General features: G+C 57.4%; 1 protein-coding gene across 1 annotated transcript in view; it reads left to right on the top strand.

Moving 5' to 3' along the window:
• The window catches only part of SHANK2 (SH3 and multiple ankyrin repeat domains 2), a 477,134-nt gene that overhangs the window by 216,582 nt on the left and 238,785 nt on the right, over positions 1–21,767 (top strand). Inside the window, 2 exon segments of the mRNA XM_032414570.1 lie at positions 635–804; positions 8,271–8,384. Coding sequence (XP_032270461.1) covers positions 635–804; positions 8,271–8,384 — 284 coding nt within the window.

Below are 21,767 nucleotides of genomic sequence, written 5' to 3'. Positions count from 1 at the left end.
GGCCCCGGCGCCCACCGTCCACTCTCCGTCCCCCTGAGTCACCGACCCCCATCCTTTCCCTGGCCCCGGCGCCCACCGTCCACTCTCTGTCACCCTGAGTCACTGACCCCCATCCCACCCCCGCGCCCACTGTCCCACTTAGGAACGTGACAACTCCAGGCACCTGCAGTCAATGGAATCATACCAGGAACACTTGCCTTTTCTGACTGGCTTCTTTCACTGAGTGTAATGTCCTCGGGGTTGGTCCACATTTAGCAGGTGTCAGAATGTCCTTCTTTTTTACGGCTGCATAGTAGTCCACTGTGTGGATGGACCGCACTGTTTATCCGTTCATCCTTGGATGGGGACTCGGCTTGTTTCCATTTCTGGGCTGTTGTGAGCAAAGCCGCTGTGGACAGGGTGTGCAAACATGGGTGTGTTCCCAGAAGTGCATTTGCTGGAACCACCTGAGTCTCTTAACCCCGGACGCTGCCCCCGGGCATTTTCACGTCCTTGTTCTGTCTAGAGTCAGGAGCTCCCATGGGACAGCTAGCGCCACGGCTTGGCCACGAGCAGATCGGCCGCGGGCCTGGAGTGTGATGTGCCCTGTCTCCGGCCGTGACCCTCTCGGTCTCTCTCTGCCCCTCCCCCTCAGGCCGGCTTTCCTGCCTGGTGCCAACAAGGACACGCTGTCCGCCTTCGAGTACCCGGAGCCCAAGCGGAAGCTCTACAGCGCGGTCCCGGGGAGGCTCTTCGTCGTTGTCAAGCCATACCACCCTCAGGTCGACGGCGAGATCCCCCTCCACCGCGGCGACCGGGTCAAAGGTCAGTGTCCACCCCACTTCCGGGGCAGGGTCAGTCTGGGCCCCCTCCACCTCAGCTGACCCTCTGTTGGGGTTTCGGTGTCGGAGCCTTGTTTCCTGGGGCCCCTGCGGGATGTCTGGAGCCTGGGCAGGCAGAACGGGGAGCAGACTGGGCTCGCCGGCCATCCTGGTGTCTGTTAGGGAAGCAGCACACGCATGTTGGGGATGAGATTCCATTGCAGGAAGTGCAGGGGGAAGGGGCAGAGCTCCTTTCCACCTAGAAAAGCCCTGAGGGCCCCGGGAAGACGTGGGATGGGGACGGGGCCTAGCACAGGTCAGATTTGGACATGTCTTCTCAGGAGTCAGGGAGGGGTGTCTAGGGGGATGGTCCAGCACAGCCCGGAGGCCTCCAGTGTTCCTGGAAGGAAGTCCACCAGGTTGGAGGGAACGATTCCCAAAGCAGAATCCTGGGAAGTGTGGTTGAAAAGCATGGAAGGCCTCCAATAATGCCAGGCGAAGGAGTTAGGCTTTGTTCCCAGGGTACTGGGGAGCCAGTGATGGTTTCCGAGTAGGGAAATCAGGTATGTGAGGCCATTTGGGAAGATGGGTATAATTAGGGCCGACGCAGGAGGTCGGCCATGGTGCTGAGGCCGTGGGGAGGAAGTAGAAAAGCAGCAGGTATGGGCTGCAGGCCACGTGGGAGCAGCTGAACTCTCCAGGTGGAGTAAGAAAGGGCACACCACGCATGCCCAGCCATGTGTGCGCCCTGTCATCGAGGACAGGCTTTCAGAAGACACACGGCAGGTGGTAAACAGTACGCCCCTTAGAGGTCGGCAGGCCAGGGCCACATCCTGCCTGCCCCGCCTTGTCACCATCAGGCCTGCACTGGCTCGTCACCCAGCGCCCTCGTCTGTACCCTGCACGAATCTGGCTGACCTCAGCTGGGATTTGCAAGTTTCTGATGACAGGTGGAGCCCTGTTCTCCCTCGGCTCCTCTGGTCGTCCAGGTGCGCGCAGAGTTGGCCATCTGGTAGCAGGCGCAAGTCCCAGGGGCTCCGTGTTTGTTCCGACATTTTTCTTCGCCTTCGATTGCTTCTATTGATCTATTTCCAATACCCTTTCTTCTGAAATGTTCCTTTCACTGTTAAGTCCGTCTTGTGCATTTTTTAATTTCAGAAGTCACACCTTCAAACTCTAGAGTTTCTACATGTTTTGGTGTGTTTTTTTTTTTAATCATTTCTTTTTACGTAAGACTTCCTGTTACCCTGTTGGCGTTTCTCGCTTGCTGAAAGCACATGCTGTGTTAGGTCACTGGCGTGGTGCGTTCGTGGTCAAGGCCACCTTGGGCTGGGCTTGCTCAGTGTCCTCCCCTCTCGCGAGAACAGGGTCTTCGGATGTGGATGTCAGGCGGGTTAAGTTGTGAGCATTTCTTCCACTTGGGTGGGTTGCCTGGGTGACCGCTCCGGGCCAGCTCAGATCTGGAGCTCAGCTGAGCTGGGCTGCTCCGTGCTTGTTCTGTGCCCAGTCAGGGATGTGACGAGGCTGTCTGCGGCCCCTCTCGGGCTCCTTCCCGGGTGGGGACACCCCCGGTCTCCGGGGTGCATGCTTTCTCCTGGCTTCATCTTTCTGGTTCTTCAGGCTGCTTATACTGAGGGTTTTCCCCACGAGCCCCTCCCTTCCCCCCCCCACAGCCCTGCCTTGTGGACAGGGTGCAGGCTCCCGGCTGTGGAGAGGGGCTCTCTGGCCCGGCTCCCTTCCCACAGGCCCCCAGGCGTCCCACCAGGCCTGGCCGCCTCTCCGCACATTCCGGCACCTTTCCCACTGCACACGGGGTACAGCCCCTTTTGGGGTGTCCGGGGGGGCCACGTCCCATCACACCTATAAGTTCAAGCCCCCGCACTGTCCCTGTCAACTTTACTGCGATACTCTTGTCACCTTTCACATTAGTAACATTCAAGTTGTAAATGTAGAAATTCACACCACGTGCAATTTTAAACTTCAGTCCCAGAAGGCATCGCAGGGTAGACTTTCTGCCGGACGCGTGAGCAGTTCCCGGTCGTCCCCACGACAAGGACGCTGCGTCTGCCGACGGGGTGGCTGGCGGCTCCGCCGTGGCGCTCGCACGGGGCCCCAGGCAGAACGACAGAAATGTTTTTGCTGCTGCCGAGGCCGTGCATCTTTCTGGTATGACCCCCGTTCCACGGCTGCGGACGGCGTCCTGGAGGGGCCCCGGGGACGCCCCGCTCCTGACAGAGCTGGCAGGCCAGGCCTCGAGGCCCCTCCCTGCCTCCCCCCTGCCCCCCGGAGAGCTGCTATTCTGAGAAAGCTGGGAAGGGCAGGCCCCCCGGACCTCCTGCGTGCAAGAGCTCTGATTGCCATTGGGTGGTGATGTGCGGTCAGCCCCTGAGCCCTGGGAGGCCGGCGGCTCGTGTGAAGACAAAGCACCACCCCCTGGGGCCTGCTCTCATGTCTGTGTGCACCCCACCCACCGCCCCCCGCGGCCCCCAACACACCACCCGGGTCTCCCTGCCCAGCCCCACTCTGAAATTGGCTAAGCCGTCGGCCCACAGCCCCGGACTTTCATTCCACGCGGGCCCACGGCGCCCTGCACCCCAAGACCCACGCGGGGCTTCAGGCCATGCTGGTCGACCCCACGGAGCCTGCCAGTGATACTTGCTGGCCGCTTCGTACCTGGGGGCTCCATATGTCAGAGACAGTGACAGGAGCAGACGAAAGTGGAGACTCATCAGTGAGCACCTACTGTTTACTACGCACACTACCGGATGTTTCGCATACGGTTTTGCATGAACCTCATAGCAGCTATGGGCCAAAGGCGTGGGTGTGCTCAGGTGGTCATCACAGAGTCCCTCAGTCTGGGGGGCTTGAACAATAGGATTCACTGTCCCCCGGTCCCGGAGGCTGACGCCCGAGATGCAGGCTTCAGACAGCTGTCCTCCCCCTGTGTCCTCACGGGGTCATCCCACCATGCGGGTCTGTGTCCTGATCCCCTCTTCTTGTAAGACCCTGGTCACATGGGATCAGGGCCACCCTGGTGACCTCATGTTACCTTGATCACCTCTTTAATGACCCCAGCTCCAAATGGAGCCCCATTCTGAGGTGCTCGGGGTCAGGGCTCCAACATAGAAGAATTTGGGGGCACGATTCAGCCCAAGCACCTGTCTTCCACAGACACGGTAACTCCGGTGAAGACCTCCCAGTCTCCCACAGCTGATGACCGGGGGGCTGGGGGCTCCACATCTAGTTGGCCTGGACTCCAAGCCCATGCTGTCCCCCCCCAGCCCTCGCTTTGTCTGTCCCGACTGCTCCCTCCGTGGTCTGTTGCTACGAGCTTTACCTGGCTGTGCCCATGTTAGTGGTTGCGACGTGTCTCGGAGAGAGACGAGAGGCAGATTTACTCTCTCCCCAGCGTGTTCCCGTCTGGACACCCAGCGCTCAGCCAGCGTGCTCTGCTCTGGAAGGAGGAGGTCATTCATGCCCCCAGCTCCCTCTCACTGAGCACTGGCTGTCCCCAGAGCAGTGCTGGGGCCAGTAAGGGGGCAGGAGCTCGGACCCAGGGTGACATGAGGGCACCCCGTGTCCTGGCTTAGTCCCTGGGAAGTGGGGCATAACCTGCTAGGCTGGCTGGCTCCCATATCCGGAAGGAAGTTCAGTGGAGAGGGGTCGGCCATGAGCCTTTGGCAGCCTTTTTCACAACAGCTGAGGGACGGTGCGTCTCCCGGGGAAGGTGTCTCAATTAGGGCACCAAGTGTCCACTACGCTGGGGCCCTGGGAAAGGGACAGTCACACGCGCCTCACTGGCAGCACTCAGACTCCCAAGTGTGGGGTCCTTCGAGGCTGTCCTTAGTGCTCCCCACTTCGGCCGACTTGTCCTGTGGGAGCTCTGACTGAGGAGCATTGTGGCCTGCAGATCCGGCTTGCACAAGCAAGAATCCAGAAGGTGGGAGGGTTGTCTCCGTGTTGATCCTCGGAGATGCAGCCAAGTTGGTGGGGTGTGCCTGTGTGCACACGTGCGTGCAGGTGTGGGAGTGAGTGCATGCATCCCCGTACCGCGTGCCAGTTGACAGGAGTCCCTAGCTGGGTCTCCATCGAGGCGTTAGCGTTCCTGCCATCCACCTGGGTGAGTCTCGATCACAGTCTCTGATTTGGGTCATGGACGGCACAAGCACCCCCTTCCTCCCAGCCGTGCCTGGTTCGGGACAGAGAAGCCCACCACGGGCTCCGTGGGGCTGACCACAGACTGGCCCCCGAGGCTGGTCCCATGCTGTGGGGTAATGAGAGCTGAGACCGGGTGGGCAGGTGGCTGGGACTGAGGCCCCCGTGCTGGGGAGGGAAACTGGAGGCCCAGGGGGGCCAGCGGCCTGTGCATCCGGCCTGCACGGAGTCCCTCTCTGAGCTTGTTGGAGGCCCAAGGAGGGTGTTCTGGGGTGGGGGTTGAAGGCTCCCAGAGGTCCCGCCAGGCTCCCCCAGCAAGTCTGCAGGGGCAGGTTTCTAGTGGGAGTCAGCACAGGGAGACGGACCGACCACTCTTGCAGGGAAGGGCGGCTCCCAGCCAAGCCCTGGGCTGTGTTCTCTTCCCAGCCTGTGTCCCCTTGGACATGGATGGGAAACAGAAGTGTAGTGAGAGGAAGGGGCTTCAGGTCAGAGGGGTAGGGGGCCCATGGGGGTGGGCAGTGAAAGGTGGAATCACAGGAGACCCTAAGTCTGCGACCTGGATTAGGGGAGGCCAGGGGCAGAGGGAAGGTGGCTCAAGGCAGAGATGTGGACCCGAGCTGCCGCAGAGGGGTCCGGGGCCAGGCAGGAGCCCTGTGGGCGATGGTACAAGGGGATCTGCCCCTCTCTGCATGTGTCCTCGGGCATCGTCCCAGGCTGGGGCCTACCCCTGGCTGCAGGAGAGCGGGCTGTGCGGGGAGCTGGGCCAGTCCCCCACAGAGAACAGAAATGTTGGAAATCAGGTCCCAGACTTGCACCGCAAAAGGCGGATGCAAAGGACTTCTCGTCTGAAGACCGCTGGGTGGGCCTTGTGGGTCACTCGCAGTTGCCTCGGAGCCCGTGATTCTGGGCTGGGGCCTCCTTCCCTCCCGGCCATGCTGTGCGGCCCTGGCGTCCTGCCTGGCTGGCTGGCGGCTCTTGGAGACGGGCAGCCAGAGGTGAGCCAAGGGAATTGTCCTCCCTGGATCTCAACATACATAGCAGAGGCAGGAGGCCTGGCTGCCCGGTGGGCAGGGGCAGGAAATCGGGGGAGGATTTCCGGAGAAACCCAGCTCACCGCCTCCAGGGGGGTGGGGTCCTGCTGATAACCCCCAGCTCCCTGGCTAGGCCCTGACTCTCGCTGTATTCACATATTAGCTGCTCGGCTGTGGAGGGGAGGTCTTCATGTTCCCAGTGAACCGCTGAGCCCTTACATCTGGGAAAGCATAGCTCAACACACCTCTCCCTAAATGTGGGTTCCCTGGGCACAGGGCTGTGCTTGCTCTTGATCCCCCTTGTGATGCTTATGTGGAGGAAAGCCCAGGATGGCTTAAAATTCAAATGGCCTACAGGGGGCTCAGCACAGAACAGGGAACCCTGCCACTCAGGCAGTCCCTGCCCAGGGGCTCGCTCCTGGCACTCAGGTAGGTCCTTCCTCAGTGACGCAGGCAGGGGTGGGGCGGAGCTTGGCCGAGGGGGTGGGGCCTCGTGCAGTGAGGGTCCCGCCCAAGCCTGGTGACCACACAGCTAAGCTAGCACCAGTACTTACTGGTTCCCAGTGTACAAGGCAGGGCCAGGTATCTCTGGAGGGGAGAGGCCCGGGGGAGTAGCCAGTTAGTGGTCAGCTGGACGGGCACCTCTTCCGACCACGTTGCTTCAGCTGTGGCCTCGGGGCATGTGGGCTTGTGTAGGGCAAGTGGATACTGGGTTCGTTCTCGGTCTACTTTTCAGTGCCTTAAATCAGCAATTTATGGGTGAGCCCAACCTAGCTCTGTCTTCGCTTACAAGGAACACACTTTCCCACCTGGACACAGGTGTGCCCTGGAGGGGGTAGACAACGGCCCAAGCGTGCGAGCCCGATGTGTGGCCGGTGGCCCAGCATACACGGTTGTAGGACTCGCCCGCAGCTCCCTAAGGGCAGAGGGCCCATCTTGCCGATGGCCTAAAACATAGTAGCATGTTCCAGATGGTACCCAGAGTCCCACGCACACCCCCTCACGTGTGCCCCTGCTCCTCCCTCCTCTGCCAAGAGGGCCGCCGGCTAGCGCTTGCTCACCAGGCACAGAGGCTGTCCTGGGCCCGCCCCCGGCCTCTCCCCGCATCCAGCACACAGCCTGCCGTGTCCCCCTCTCCTAACGGAGCTGGAACTGACCCGGTGGGCAGGGCCCCTCAGCCTTCCCTCTCTTCCGCTGGTCTCGGAATAACGGTGCCCATCAAACACGAAACCGTGGTGTGTCCTCCCTGACTCCCCGACGGGCTGTCTGGAGAGAAGCCGTGAGCGGGGAAGGAGTGCCACACGGAGTTCTGTGTCTCTGCCTCGCACACGGTAGCGCTACGATTAGTATCCCGCTCCAACACGTGAGGGAACCGAGGCACGGGGGGCTAAGAAGCTTTCCTGTGTGTCACGTGGACAGACGTGTGGCTTCGGCCCATCCAGCACATGGGCAGGTGCCTGGCCTCCCTTTGCTGCCAGGCAGCGCTCCATCCGGGATGACCCTCTCAGGTCCGGATTCTTGGGGGAAGCTGCGTGCATCCCCCCACCTGGGCTACTTGGGGTATAAGGGGCAGCATCGAATTTTGGAGGAAAGGCTTCAAGAAACGTCTTCCCATTTCTACGGTGCAGAGTGGGCCCCGTGGACAGGCCCACCACCTTGTCTCTGAGGGGATGGGCAGGTGCAGGGCTCCAGCTGCCCCCCTCCCCCTAGAGCTCCTCGCCTCGAGGCCAGACAGAGCACGGGGTTGGCACACGGCCCCTTGCTGCTCTTCCATCTCCTGCTGTCAGTTGTCTTTCCCCAAACTGGTCTAAAAGATCAGGCAGACCCTTGGACCCTTCCCCAGCTGGGAAGGGGCATGCATGACTTCATCGTTCCTTCCATCCGTGGAGGTGACCTGCCCCGCCGCTGTGACACATGACATGATTGATGGTGGCAACGTGCAGTTCCCCTCCGCCATCTCAACTGGGACACCAAGGTGGGGGACAGAGTAGTCACAGGACTTGTGGGGTCAGATAAAGATGTCAGGAGGCCGGCACTTGCATGCTAAGGGCAGAAGAGACCTGGGGATCCCAGTGTCCACGCCCTCGGCACTGTCCTCTCCGAGGGACACTGCACCGGGTCCCCTCATCCACAGTTGAAGGAAGTGTGGATGGCTGGCAGACGGACCAGAGCTGCCGGCTGTGCGGGCTTGGGGGACGGCCCCGCGCTCTCACCATCCCCTCTTCGTGCTTACCCCCAGGCCCCTCGAGTCCGCCTGCTAACGGCTTCCCCCTCTTGCCTCTAGTTCTGAGCATCGGTGAAGGAGGCTTCTGGGAAGGCAGCGCCCGCGGCCATATCGGATGGTTCCCCGCCGAGTGCGTGGAGGAGGTGCAGTGCAGGCCCAAGGACAGCCAGGCAGGTAAGGCGGTACGGCGGGTGCCGGTCTCCGCGGCCCTCGGGCCCGGGTGCGCCTGCTTATGGAGAGAGGTGGCCTTTCAAAGCGAGGACTTCTCTCTGTCATAGAAACAGGTTGATTCGATGCCTCTGGGTTCTGTCCAAACCAGAAATAGGTTGCAAGACAGTGCGGAAGCTTTTAGTTAAGGGGCTGCTCAGTACACGTTCCAGAAAACTTGGATCGTTCGTTGTAGCCATCGGGGAAGGGCTTTCGTGGGTTGACTGAATCTGGAAGGCTAGTTATCGATCTCTCGTACCGATGTCGCACACGGGCAGCTCGCGTTCACCGCAAGGCCCTCCCGTGCCCTCCGTTAGAACCACACGGTTTGATGTGTCGATAAACACCGCTCCGAAGTGGTTGGTGTTCGCGAAGGGAAATCACTTCAGCGTCTCTCAGAACTCCAAATATAGCCTTTGCTGAAAACCGCTTTGAAATCGATTGCCAAAAGATTGAATTGATTAAAATGTTAAGAGGAGATCATTTATATACAATGGCCTTGGGAGGAAATATGGTGCTTGGGGAAAAGGGAAGCATGTGAACCCGGTCCGCGCGTGCACTCCGCGGGCATCGGGCAGAACCCCAGGCTCACGGAGCACACAGCCAGTGGCTTTGCTGCGTCTGCTTGTGCCGCCTGGTGGTCCCCTGGCCCGTGGCCTGCACCGCCGGGAAATGAGGTGTCCTGAGGACGCGTGCTCTGGAAAGCACGGTGGTCCCTGCCCCCGCACGTGGCTGGCTTTGCAGACTCATCATCGGGGATGCTCAGCTGGGAAACCGGGACATTTGCCGTATGGTGGGGGTGTCGAAGTGAGAGACGTGCTGAGCTCAGGTTTGAAAGGGAAGGCCAGAGTGTGCCCCTCTGGGGAAGGCGGCTGGGCACGTCCGTGGGCAGCAGGTGGGTAAGAGTTTGCCTTCCCAGGTGCGGTGACGCACACCCTGAGCCCCGGTCCAAGCCGGACCTCCTGGCCCTGCCGCCCCTGGCCCACCCGCATCCTCTCCTGCATGCAGCGCACCCAGCCCCGCTGGTCTGTGAAGGGCAAGACCACAGCCTGTGGACGGGACTCCCCTTCCAGGTTGCCGAATGCCTCTGTCCTCCCTCTCCTTCCCTCCAGTCCTGCTACACGGCCTCAGTGCCACTCGTCTCCCAACACACATTCTTCCCTTGGAAAGACTCGGGCATGTGGATGCCAGGCATTGCTGGCTGGGGGCAGCCCAGATGAACACATGTGCGGGTCACCCGGGCCTTCCTGCGCCCTGCATCCTCCAGGAAATCGTGGCTTCCTGGGGAGAGGGAGGGGAAGGCCGGGCACTTGGCGCCCCCTCCTCCCCTCTCCTGCTGCGGGCCTTCTCCGCCCACCTGCCGGCGCTGCCCCACCTCGCCCAGGGCAAGAGGTCCGCGGGGGGCAGGTGGGCGCGGTGCAGTTCGTCCAGGCGATGATCTCCTCCAGCGGGGCTCCCCGGGGGGCAGCGGCTTGTATGTGTATCTTGGGAAAGCTGTTGGGTGTGACATTCCTAGAAGGATGTTCTTTGCTCCTTACAACACTCTCCAGGATGGCGTCCTTTTGATAATGTGGCGTTCGCTACCCAGGCTGGTGCTCATCCCAGGGTTCAACATTCCTGGGGTCCAGCCAATTCTGGGGGCTGGCCGTGTGTCCTGGGGGGACTTGAGAACATGCAAGCCGGTCCCTGACCCCAAGCGACCGTGCCACACCCTTCTCAAACATGGCACCGTACGCTGTCACCCCACGTACGTTTCCTGAGTACCTCGTGGCCCCGGGCAGCTTGCGGGGCCTGAGCCCGAGACGGCACAGGTCTGTGCTGCCCGTAAGGGTCGTAGGAGCCGGAGCTGCTCGTGGTGGCCAGTGGCCCCAGTGGCTTCAACACCGCAAATGCGTTATCTTGTGGTTCTGGAGGTCAGAAGTCTGGTGTGGGTCTCACGGCTCCCGGTGTCGGCCAGGCTGCGGTCCTTTCCGGAAGCTCTGGGGGAGAGTGCATGTCCTTGTTGCCTACGGGTTCTGGATGCTGCAGCATGCTTAGCTTGTGGCCCCTCCAGCCAACTTGAGAGTGTGGCCAGGTCCCTTACACGGCACGTCTCTGACCCCCTCCCACCTCTTCCCCACGTGTTAGGACGCATGTTAGGTCAGCCTGGGCCCACCTGGATGAGCCAGGGCAGGGTAAGCTGATTTGCAACCTCATTCCCTTTTTCCCTGTGTGGTCACTATTCACAAGTGCCGGGCATTAAGATGTGAGTGTCTTTGGGGGGCATCCTCTGTCCACCAGGGAGGGTAAATTATGAACGCAGTAGCTATGCTATGACGTGGGCAGCGGGTCAGAGGAGGAGGCATCCCTGTAACCCGGGATGGAGAGGGTGGCATGAGGGGGAGCAGACTCGGAGCTGGATTTTAGGGTGGGGAGGTTCTGGAGCGGCTCCCGCCAGGCTCTGCTTGCCTTGGGCTTTCTCAGATTGTGGCTGAGTGCCAGGGGCCGTGTTTACTGATTTCTTTTGTAGAGGTATGATTTACCTGCTGGAGAGCACCGTTCAGTGCATTTTGATCCATGTATATGCCTGCGTCTCCGAGCACACTTAGGACAGACGTTCATGACCCCGCAAACTCTTTCCGGGTGCTCCCCGGCCACAGCGCCTTCCCCAGGGCTCTGGCAGCAGAGGCCAGTGTGACCAGTTGAATCTCCCAGAGACGGACCCCCGCAGCCCGTGCTCCTGGGCCGGCCGCCTTGCACGCAGCCGATCATCAGCCACACTGCCGCAAGCACCAGCGATCCGTCCGTATTTGTCCACGAAGAGTGTTCTGTCACGTGTATGCCCGAGGTACTTTGTTTACTCATGCTCCCAGCGATGGGCGTTTGGGTTGCTCCTCGATTTGGGCTCATAGGAAGGTTTCTGTGCAAGCCTTTCCGCAGACATGGCTTCCTTTGGCCCCGGGGAAATTGCTGGGTGCACACCTGCGAGGTCACAAGACAGGAGTGCATTTCGCTTTAGAGGAAACCTCCAGATGGCCGTCCCAGCTGCTGAGTCTCCTGGGGCTCCCGTGGCCCCACATCCTGGCCCATGTCTGCTGTTACCTGTTCCCTACGGGGTGGCCGCCCTGTGGGTGTGCCGGGTGTCGTGCTGTGGACGTCATCCACGTTCTGGGGAGGATCGTAGCACACGGCTTCCACGTGCTTGCTCCCCGAGGTCAGCGTCTTTCAAAGGATCTGGGCACGTCTTCGTCCATCTTTAATCGGGCCGCTTCTCTTGCCACTCCTGGATTTGGGGGTTCCTCGTGCGCCCTTTGCCGGATACGTGCTGCAGATACTTACCCAAGCCTGGACTTCACCTTTTATTTTCCAACTACATCTTAAAGGAGTAGGGAGTTTTTAAAATTTTAAACGAAGTCTCGCTTCCTTATTTTTTTCCACGATCAGTACTTTGTGTAGAGTGCCCCCCACCCTCCATTTGTAAATGTTGAGAGTTGGCAGACCTGGAATATACACAGAATCCGGAGATGGTGTTTCCATCCAGCGCACTCGCTCTGCACCAAGTCAGCCTGCTGTGGGCCTCGAATGTGCCCTCTCTTTGGGGAGCCCCACGTAAAGCAAGTGTTTAGCCAGCAAATCCCACTCTCGTGCATTAAATGAAATAGGTGAGTGATTCAAGGAACCCACAGCGCACGGAGGGCGGCTCAGGGCACCTTGTGGCTGAGCACGACCAACCGATTTCCCGTCATATGGCAACGAAGCTGACGTCAGGGGCCAGGGGCAGCCCCCGCAGAATGATGTGGGGGGCCCGGGTCTCCCACTGCTTCACTGATATACGTTTGGCTCAGTGGTGTGGAGAGGTCGGGACCTGTGTCTTCAGTGCGGGAAGCCCGTGCTCTTCTGAACCTTGGTTCTCGTCTCTTAGGACCGTGTGTTTCTAGGGACATCACAGTTTCCAACAGGCTTTCCTTCGTGGTAGCTCGTCCGGCCTGGGGAGGAAGCAGGGCGGGAACCATCCTCCCTGATTACACACAAACACCCACGTCTCAGCACCCAGGAGCGCACCAGGCTGGGCTGTGACCTGTTCTTCGGAATCCTAACGCCATGAGCTGTGCCATCCTTCCTGGCGGAGCGGCGGGCATGGTGATCCCGGGGTTATTGTGTGTCCCTCCCCTGTGCTCCTAGTGTGCAGGCTTCTTAAGGATGGTGGCTCTCCAGCCGGAGGTATTAGATGGGGCGATGTCAGCTGCCGTAACGGACGAGCCCGTAACTTCAGCAGCTTCCGTCCCGCTGTGGCCTCACCCATTCTAAAGGGCCTTCGGGGCCTCTGGCTCAGAGGGGACACGCACCCCTGCCTCTCTGTTCCCAGTGTCAAGGACCAGTCGTGGGACCTGGACGCCACAGGGCTCGGCCTTGTGGTCCCCGGCCAGGAGCCACGACTGGCGACTGACCCCTCGGGAGGATGGGGACAGAGGGATGTGGACGTGGACACAGATACAGACATACATACATATAAAGAGATTCATTTTAAGGAACTGGCTCAGGCGATTGTGGGGGCTGGCAAGTCTGAGATCCACAGGGCAGGTTGGCAGCCTGGAGCCTCGGGCAGGAGCTCCGGCTGCAGTCATGAGGCAGGATTTCTTCTTCGAGAAGCCTGATCACCCACACTGTGCAGGAAATCTCCTCTGCTCAGAGTCAGCTGGTTGTAGGTGCTGCTAGCCGTGTCCAGAGAACACCTTCACGGCAACACCTGGAGCAGAGCCTGCCGGTAGCCGGGTGCTGCGGTCTGGTCAGGTTGACACCTAAAACTGACCACCACCATGACCGACCCACACTGTGGACGGAGGGAGGGACGGGGGCCGCCTCCGCCCGGCGGGGACCTCAGCAGCCCCTCCACTTTCCGTCGTGTCCCCATCCGTAAGTCCAGGCTGCCAGGTTGGACTGCGGCGTGGTCCCGTCTCTGCAGGATTCCGCACATGAACCATGATAGGGCATGCCCCCGATGGCAGATCTCAAGTAAGAAACAGATAAAATATATCCAAAATCATCACCGGGAGCCTTTTGATGAGTCAGTTTATGGAAAGCAAATGCATGCGGGTGCAATTTGCAGGGACACAGCTCATGTAAGCAGAAACTGTGCAGCCGGGGCCCCCCATTTGAGAAAATGACAAAACCAACTCACTGCCAAGCAAACGGTATCTTAGCTTCTGAGACAAAGGCCCAGAGAGTCTGACGAACACTGTTCACTTAGAACAAGATGACAAGGTGACGTGAACAACCACTGTCCCCAGCCTCCAAAGACAGCCAAATTCTGGTCACCTGAAGGCCACGGAGCTGGGCGGTCCAGACCTCAGGTGCAGGACAGCATGTTCTTAACTCCTGGTGCATCCTTGTGGCCTGGCGCTGGTCCACTGCTGGGATCCCTCTGCATTCTTCGGGCGGCTGCATTCCGCTCACCCGGCATTTCCTGGGACTGCGCTGGTGCCCGAAACACCTGCACACTGCAAGGCCAGGCAGTGTTGTTCCAGTCTTTCCAGACTTGGAAAGTCTTGACCCCTGTCTCCAGGAACATCCCCTCACCCTCACCTCTCAGCTTAGCTTTTGCGGGTGATGCATGCGACCTTCACGGTACACTCAGGAGTGGGGACATGGCAGTGTAGGTGGAATGTGCTCACTTATCCCAACCTTCCCAGCCTCACCTTCCTTTCCGGGAAGCTCCTGGATTGCTTCTTCCATTTCCTGAAATTTTGCTTCTTTCCTCACATTCTCCTCTTCGTGCAGAGACATCAACACTGGGTGCCCTTGAGAAAAATCATTTTGCCCCTGTATGTCTCAGTTCTCAGTTTGGTGCTTGCATGATCTTTGTGTTTCTAATTTTTTTGCATGAAATATAACAGACACAGATAGGAGCTCACAAACCATGATGTGTCGCTTAGCAAATGGCTATAAAACAACACCCCCGCCCCACGTCACCAACGTCCCCAGAGCCCCCCACGCACCCCTTCTCAACAGAACACTCTCTCCCCACTGTTAACCCCACCCTGACTTGCATGCCACTCACTTCCTTATTTTGTAAAAGTTCTACTTGCTTACTTTGCATCCCTAAACAACGTAGCTAGTTTTGGCCAATTTTGAACCATTTGTAAGTGGAATCAAACAGTGTGTGTGTTGTGTTGTGTCCAGCTTCTCTCCTAACCTATGATATCTGGGTTGTGTGAGTGGCTCGGGGTACCCGTTTCGTCCAATTAGGTCGTTCATTGGGTTTTGTCCATCTGTCCTGCCAGGGGGGGCCACCTGGGTCGGCCACCTGGGTTGTCTACAGCCCAGGGCTGTCATGGGCAGCGTTGCTGCGGCCCCTGTCCCCTGGTGTAAACATGTTTGCACTTCTTTTCCTCATACCCCAGGATGGGTGGTGGGTCCCCCGTCTCTCTGGATCCTTCAGCCATGTCCTAAGTGTGCGTATTAGTCTGCGCATGCTGCCGTAACAAGTAGCACAGATAGGGCTGCTTAAACAGCAAACATTTATTTCCCCCGGTTCAGGAGGCTGGAAGTCCGAGGTCGAGGTGCCGGCATGGTTGGCCTCCTGGCTTGCAGATGGCCACCTGCTCACTGTGTCCTCACATGGCCGAGCTCCCTGGTATCTTTTCTCATAAGGGCATTAGTCCCATCGTGGGGCTCCCACCCTCATGACCTCCATGGACCCAAATTACCTCCCAAATGCCCCACCTCCAAATACCATCCCATCAGGGGTAGGGCTTCGACAGATGCATTGGGGAACACACATTTTTAGTCCCTGGCGGTGCTGCGTCCACATCTGGCCAGCACACACTACTGGTAGACCGTTTCCACTGTGGGTCTTATGCCCATGCCACGTCAACACAGGACTTCAGTTTGTGTTGCTCTCATTACTTCCAAATGTGAGAACTGTTTTTGTATGTTTATTGGCCATTTATTTGCATTTTTTTGGTCAAGTGTCAGTTCAGGTCTTTTGCCCATTTTTCTTTAGGGTCGTTTGTTTATTATTGATTTGTGGTCACTCTTTATATATTGTATAAGAAAGACATTCTCAGCGATACACATTCACCACATCTGTTCCCAGACTGTGGCCAGGCTTTTCCCTGGGAGGCTGGAGACCCTTTCACATGGCTCTCGTGGTCACCAGCCTTCTCCTTACCATGGAAGAGGCAGGCATTGGTGCAGGGCAGCCTGCAGATGGCACGCCAGCTCGACTGTGACCCCATCACCCCTTTTCCACCTTATTTAATGTGAACGCACCTTCTGTCTCTGGCAGGGGATGCTGGCTTCCCATTTAAAATGATGATTTGAAGAGCTTCTTAAGAAATAAATGTATAGGGACAACTACATTTGTAAAACCTGGCCCTGCTGCTTTGGGGTTGCTTAGCTGTGACCCTTTGCCCACACAATCCCCTTAACTCAGTTAACCTAACTTAACCTAGTTAAAAAGCCCAGGTCACCCAAAGGCCTTCAGGGTGACTGGGTGGACAGATTTCACACGTGTGTGCTGGGGGTTGGTATCATGGGTCTGTGGGCTTGGTCCATGTAACTACTGTCCTTAGCAGACCATGGGGTGGTCCATCACAGAGGTCCATCATGGAACACTGTGACACTGGTCCTGCACCAGCCCCTGGACCGGACATTTCTCATCTCCAAAACAGCCCCACAGCCTAAGTGTCATCATTCCTATTTTGCACGGAAGGGAACATGGGCCCAGAGACATTGAGCAATGTGTCCAGGGTCGCACAACCCGTGAGTTATAGCCACAGGCTTCAGAGCAGGATCTCTCCTGCTTCACAACCTGTGGGTCACCTGAAAGAGGGAACATTCCCACTTTTAAAAACACCCGATTATAAAAACTGAAATTGTCCATGAAAATGTGAACCAGTAGGATAGAACAGTTTTGTTCTTAAAAAGAAGCATACGGTCATTTTTAGGGCATCCCCTAAATGGAAGCACAGAATAAAAGGTTCCTCTGAGATTTGAGGTGCGCCCAGGAAGACATGGGGTCTCTAGGCCCAGTTTGAGAAAACCTAGAGTTAGGATTCAGGCCTCTCTCTGTTGGAGAAGAAAGTCCAGGCTCCTGGTTGCTGAGAATCCCACACATGGCTCAAGGCAGAGCTGGCGTGGAAATCTGATTTTGAACTTCTAACCCAGAGCTACTCCTTCTCCCATTCCAGTTCAGGGAATACTCTGTTCATTATTGCTTTTTTAATTGGAGGTGACAAAACCCCAAAGCTCCCTCCAACACCCTCTTCCCCCAAAAAGGGAATTATTATCTTACATAATTGAAAAACCCAGAGGGCTGGCTTCAGGCATAGCTGGATCCAGGTGTTGAAACAAAGTTGCCTGCTTTCTCTCCATCTTTAGGCACTGATTCCTTCCTCTATGACAGCTTTATTCTTTGGCCAGCTCACTTATCAGGGTGGTCCCTGACAGCTCTGGGCTTAGTCCTCCTGAGTCCAAGTCCAGCATAGAGAGAACATGTCTTTCCTGCCTGCTTGGCAAGCATCAGCGATTGGCCCTGATTGGGTTGACCTGGGTCATGGATAGGTGCAGAACCAGTTGCTAGAACTGGGAGATGAGTGTGCTTAGGAAGTGTGACTGGCTGGGCCTGGGACAGATGAGTGAGTGTGGGCAGATGGTCTGCTAAGGACAGTTGGGGTGCTGTGACCAGCAGAAGGAGGAGGACAGCAGAGCCTCGTGGACGTCCAGAGACATCCCTTCAGCAGAGAGGCCCGAGCATTTGGGCTCTTTGAATAGGAGAGGAGCCCACGCTGTGACCTGCTCTCTCCGAGCTGGGAGCACTTCCCGGGGAGACAAAGAAGGGGTAGGAGCTGTTACCCAGTGCTTGGGGCGGCTCCGGGTAGAGCCATCGGGACAGGAGCCAGTGGGGTCCCGGTATGAAACAGAAGCCCCATTTGTCACCGTGCGTACGAAGGCTCTGCAGGGTATCACAACAGGCATATGGTTGGTGCTTCCAAAATAGGATGTATTTTGTTATCTTTAGAACATTTAAAAATACAGGCAAATGACTCCATTAACACAATTGTAATCTAAAATATTAATAAGCAACAAAAGAGCCGGCTTCCGAAGGAGTTACTAGCTGTTCCCTAACAGAACATAAAATACATATGAGGACTCATTGTCCTGGTTGCTAATGATTATGTTTTTGTTAAACAACCGTGACAGAATCACGCAGGCTTCCCCCTTCGTCTTTCTTTTACGCCATTTTATTAAAATACACTTGGAGCCTCGCTTCTTTGGTGTGTGCGCACTGTTGTCCCTGAGCAGCTGCTCTGTGTTTTAAATACCGGTTTCCACGTTCAGCCTTGTCCCCGAGATAGAGTTCTGCCAGGTCTGTCTGTGGCTTCCGGGTCGGTGGGGCGGTCTCCGTCTCTGGCATCGCCCCGGGTCCTGGGCCCGCCCTCCCTCCCCTCCCAGTGGTGGTGGCGGCGGTGGCCTGCCCTGGGTTACCGTGGCAACCTGGTGATGCCGGTACCAGCCCCGCCCTCCTTCCCCATGTCCCTCCTGGCGCTGCAGGATGTGTCTGCAGCTCCTTTCAAAAAGTCACCTCGCAGGGCCATTGCTCTGGGCCGGGGCCATACCTGTATGGACGGTGGTGGGCAGGAAAGAGGTTTCTATCATTCTGCCAGGTCGGCCATGAGAAACTGTGACAGCCGGGGGAGCTTAAACAGCGAGACATTTCTTTCTCCCAGTTCTGGCTTCTGGAAGTCCTAGATCCAGGTGTCACCGGGGTGGGTTCCCGGTGAGGACTCTTCCTGGCTTGCAGGTGTAGGTGGTGTCCTCGTGTGGCTTTCGGCTGTGAACATCTCCATATCCCTTTCTCTTCTCAGAAGGACACGGGTCCTATGGGATTAGGGCCCCACCCTTATGACCTCACATAACCTCACTTAACCCTAACAGCATTCTCAAAGGTCCACATATATAGTCATATTGGGGTTAGGGCTCCAACATAGGAGTTTGGGGGAGAGGGACACAATTCAGTTCACAACATGCTGAAGAGTGATAGCCGTGAACCGAGCAGTATCCTTCCCGCCACACAGTCCCATCCCCCACCGGGACCACTGCATTGTCTGAGTCGAGGGCAATGGCTGTCTTCTCTGTCCTGAGGCTCCTGTCTGACCAGGCTACACGCTGATCCCCCAGCATTCAGAAGCCTCTTAGGGTCCTCTGTTCTGGAGACAGGGCTCGGAGCCAGGTCCGCAGAATAGACAAACATCAGAGTCCATGGCTCTGGTTTAAGGCCATGAGCCTGGAACCAGAGGCTCACCATCAACTAGCTGCTGTATGGCCTTGGGCAAGTTACTTGACCTCTCTGACCTCCAGTTCCTGCTCTGTGAAACGGCAGTGGCCGCAGTGTTTTTACCACAGCATGGCTGGGAGGGGCCGGTGAGCCCATGGTGGAAAGCACTGGGCATGGTCTGGTTCGCAGGCATGCTCACAGAACATTGGCTCTTGGATTGTTATCATCCTGCATAACACATCTGCAGATGCCCACGGAACGTGGCCCTAAACCCAGCCGTTCAAAAAGTAATGGGGCTTCAACCCTGCCCAGTGCAGCCAGGGTGTGTGGGGGGACCTAGGGATCTGTGTGTTTCAGTGACTTTCCAGGCTTTCCAGGTGGGGTGTTAGATGGGTTGGGATCTGAGCCCTGAGATGGAGCAGGTTTAATTGGTGCAAATGGTGTGAGCCAAGGGGGTAGAAGGAGAAGGCCTGTAAATTAGTGTGTAAATACGTGTTTGTCAGGTGAGTTGATCACTGGGTATTGCCCTCCGCAAGGGCATTAGGTTACAGCTGCTTACACTGGTGTTCCCCATACCTAGCATGGTACCTGGAATGGAAGAGGTGCTGAGAAAGTACTTCCTGGATGGTTGGGTGGGTGGATGGAAGGACAGATGATGGTTGATGGATGGATAGCTGGGTAGGTGGTGGGTGGATGGGTGGATGGGTGGATGGAAAGACAGATGATGGATGGATAGATGAGTGGATGGATGGGTGGGTGGGTGGGTAGGTAGATGGTTGGGTGGGTGAGTGGGTGGAAGGATGGATGGATGATGGATGGATGAGTAGGTGGGTGGGTAGATGGATGGATGGATGAGTGGGTAGACTGGTGGGTGGAAGGGTGGATGATGGATGAATAGGTGGGTGGGTAGAGGGTTGAGTGGTTGGGTGGGTGGGTGGAAGGATGAATGATGGTTGGGCAGATGGGTCGCTGGATGGATGGATGGATGATGGATGGACGAGTGGGTAGACTGGTGGGTGGAAAGATGGATGTTGGATGAATAGATGGATGGGTGGGTAGATGGTTGGGTGGAAGGATGGGTGGGTGGATGAAAGGATGGATGATGGATGGGTAGGTGGGTGGATGGATGAGTGGGTGGATGGGTGCGTGGTCGCACTTTGCATGGGGGTGGTTGTAGATACCCATTCTATCTCTCATACACAGCTAACCCTAATTCCAGTTTTGTAGCCCTCCCACCTTTAAACCTCTCCAACACTGAGATTTATTCAAAACTATAGAGTCTAATCAGCAGGGAAGGCAGTGGGCTATTATGAGACCCAAGAAAACACCAGCATTGTTGGCATCTCAGGCCAGAGTTTCTTTGGAGCTTCAGCCACTGGAGATTATTCGGGGAGAAGTTCCCTTCAGCCAACATGATGTGTAGTGGCCTCAGACTCTGCCTGTCTGCTCTGTGCCCTGAGTTTAGCAAGCAGGCCTCTCCCGGCCCCTGCAGAGCTGTTCAGTGGCACTGGGGTTTGGGCCTCCTGCTCGGGAAGAGTGGCTGACCTGTCCTCCTCGCCCATGCCATGAGCAGTATGGGCTCTCGGGGGCCCAGGAAGACAGATGTTGTCGTGCCCTGTAAATGGTAGCGTGAATGAACTGCTCCCAGTACATGCAGGTGGCTGCTGACCCTCCATTTGTCAGACTAGCGAGGACAGCCCTGAGGCCTCTCCGTCAACACCTGGGCACCCAGTTTGAGGATGGCCAGCCAGAGCCAGGAGCCTCCCCTCTGCTGGGGCGCAGCGGGAGCCAAGGGCCGTCCCCCCAACCCCGGAGTGCACCGTGGCTCGTTTTGGAAAACGAAAGCCATCATATGGTGCTCTGTATTGAGTTAAGATGTTGTTTTTGGCTCCTCCGAAATAGACGATAGGAAACAGAACTGGGGATAATGAATAAACATTGGCTTATGGGGGCTGCATGCTGGGAACGATGAAATCTCACACTGGCAGATGAAATTTAAGACATGCATATGCAAAGGAGATAAGTGAGGGCCGGGCTCCTGCTCCAACAAACCGTGTAGCCAAGGAGAGCATCTGGAAGGACGCTGTGTATGTCCCCCATTCCCAGCCAGTCGGGGTCGGGGAGAACTGGGGTAGGGAGGAGCCTGGGCCCCTAGGAGAGTGGGCAGGAAGTGGCCACCCGGGCATCACCCAGACGTGGGTCGGGAATTGGTGCTCACGCTTGGCAGATGCAGCTTCCCGAAGCTTCGGCGTGGTCCATCTAGTCGGGTCCTCAGATCAGTTCTTGGGGGCGACCCCTCTCTCGCCTCACTTTGCATCGCTCGGAAATCCTAAGGTCTTCAGCCATGGCACCCACTTTTCTGTTTTCTTAAACTGAAATAGAATTCCCATACCATGAAATCTCCCCTGCGAGGGCGGGTGGTTCCGTGGTTTTTAGTCTATTCACAAGGCTGTGCAGACATCACCACTGACTCAGCCCAGAACAAGCCCGCCACCACCCCCGCCCCGCGCCCCCAGCCTGGGCGAGCGTGCCCCACCCTCTGTCTGCATAGGTCTGTCCATCCTGGATGCTGCACACGAACGCAACCTTACAGCATGTGCTCTCTGGTGACCAGTTCATTTTAGCAGAATGGGTCTGGGGCTTCGTCCAAGGGGTAGCGTGTATCAGAATGTCATTTCTTTCTGAGGCTGAATAACATTCCCTTATATAGACCACATTTTGTTTATGCACTCATCACATGGACATTTGGGTTTTCACTGGTGGGCTTTTGTCAAGAGTGCCGCTGTGAGCATTTCTGTGCAAGTTTCTGTCTGAGCACCTGCTTTCGGTTCTCCTGGGTGCGTACCTGGGGGTGGAAGCGCTGGGTCACGTGGTAATGCCACGGTTAACCTTTCGAGGACCTCCCAGACGGTTTTGCCTGTCCCATTCCCACCAGCACTGTGAAAGGGCTCTGACTCCCCACACCCTCGTCAGCTCTTCCTTTTTGTTTCTGGATCATAACCATCCGAGTGGCTGTGAGCTGGTGTCTCCCCGTGGGTTTCATCCACGTTTCCCCGATACCCAGGGACGCCGGGTGCCCCTCTGCACACTTA

Source organism: Phoca vitulina, unplaced genomic scaffold (assembly GCF_004348235.1).
Source record: "Phoca vitulina isolate PV1807 unplaced genomic scaffold, GSC_HSeal_1.0 scaffold16, whole genome shotgun sequence".
In the NCBI taxonomy this organism is placed as follows: Eukaryota; Metazoa; Chordata; class Mammalia; order Carnivora; family Phocidae; genus Phoca; species Phoca vitulina.
The sequence above is the reverse complement of the archived record's forward strand: the minus strand, read 5'-3'. Positions and strand labels throughout refer to the sequence as shown.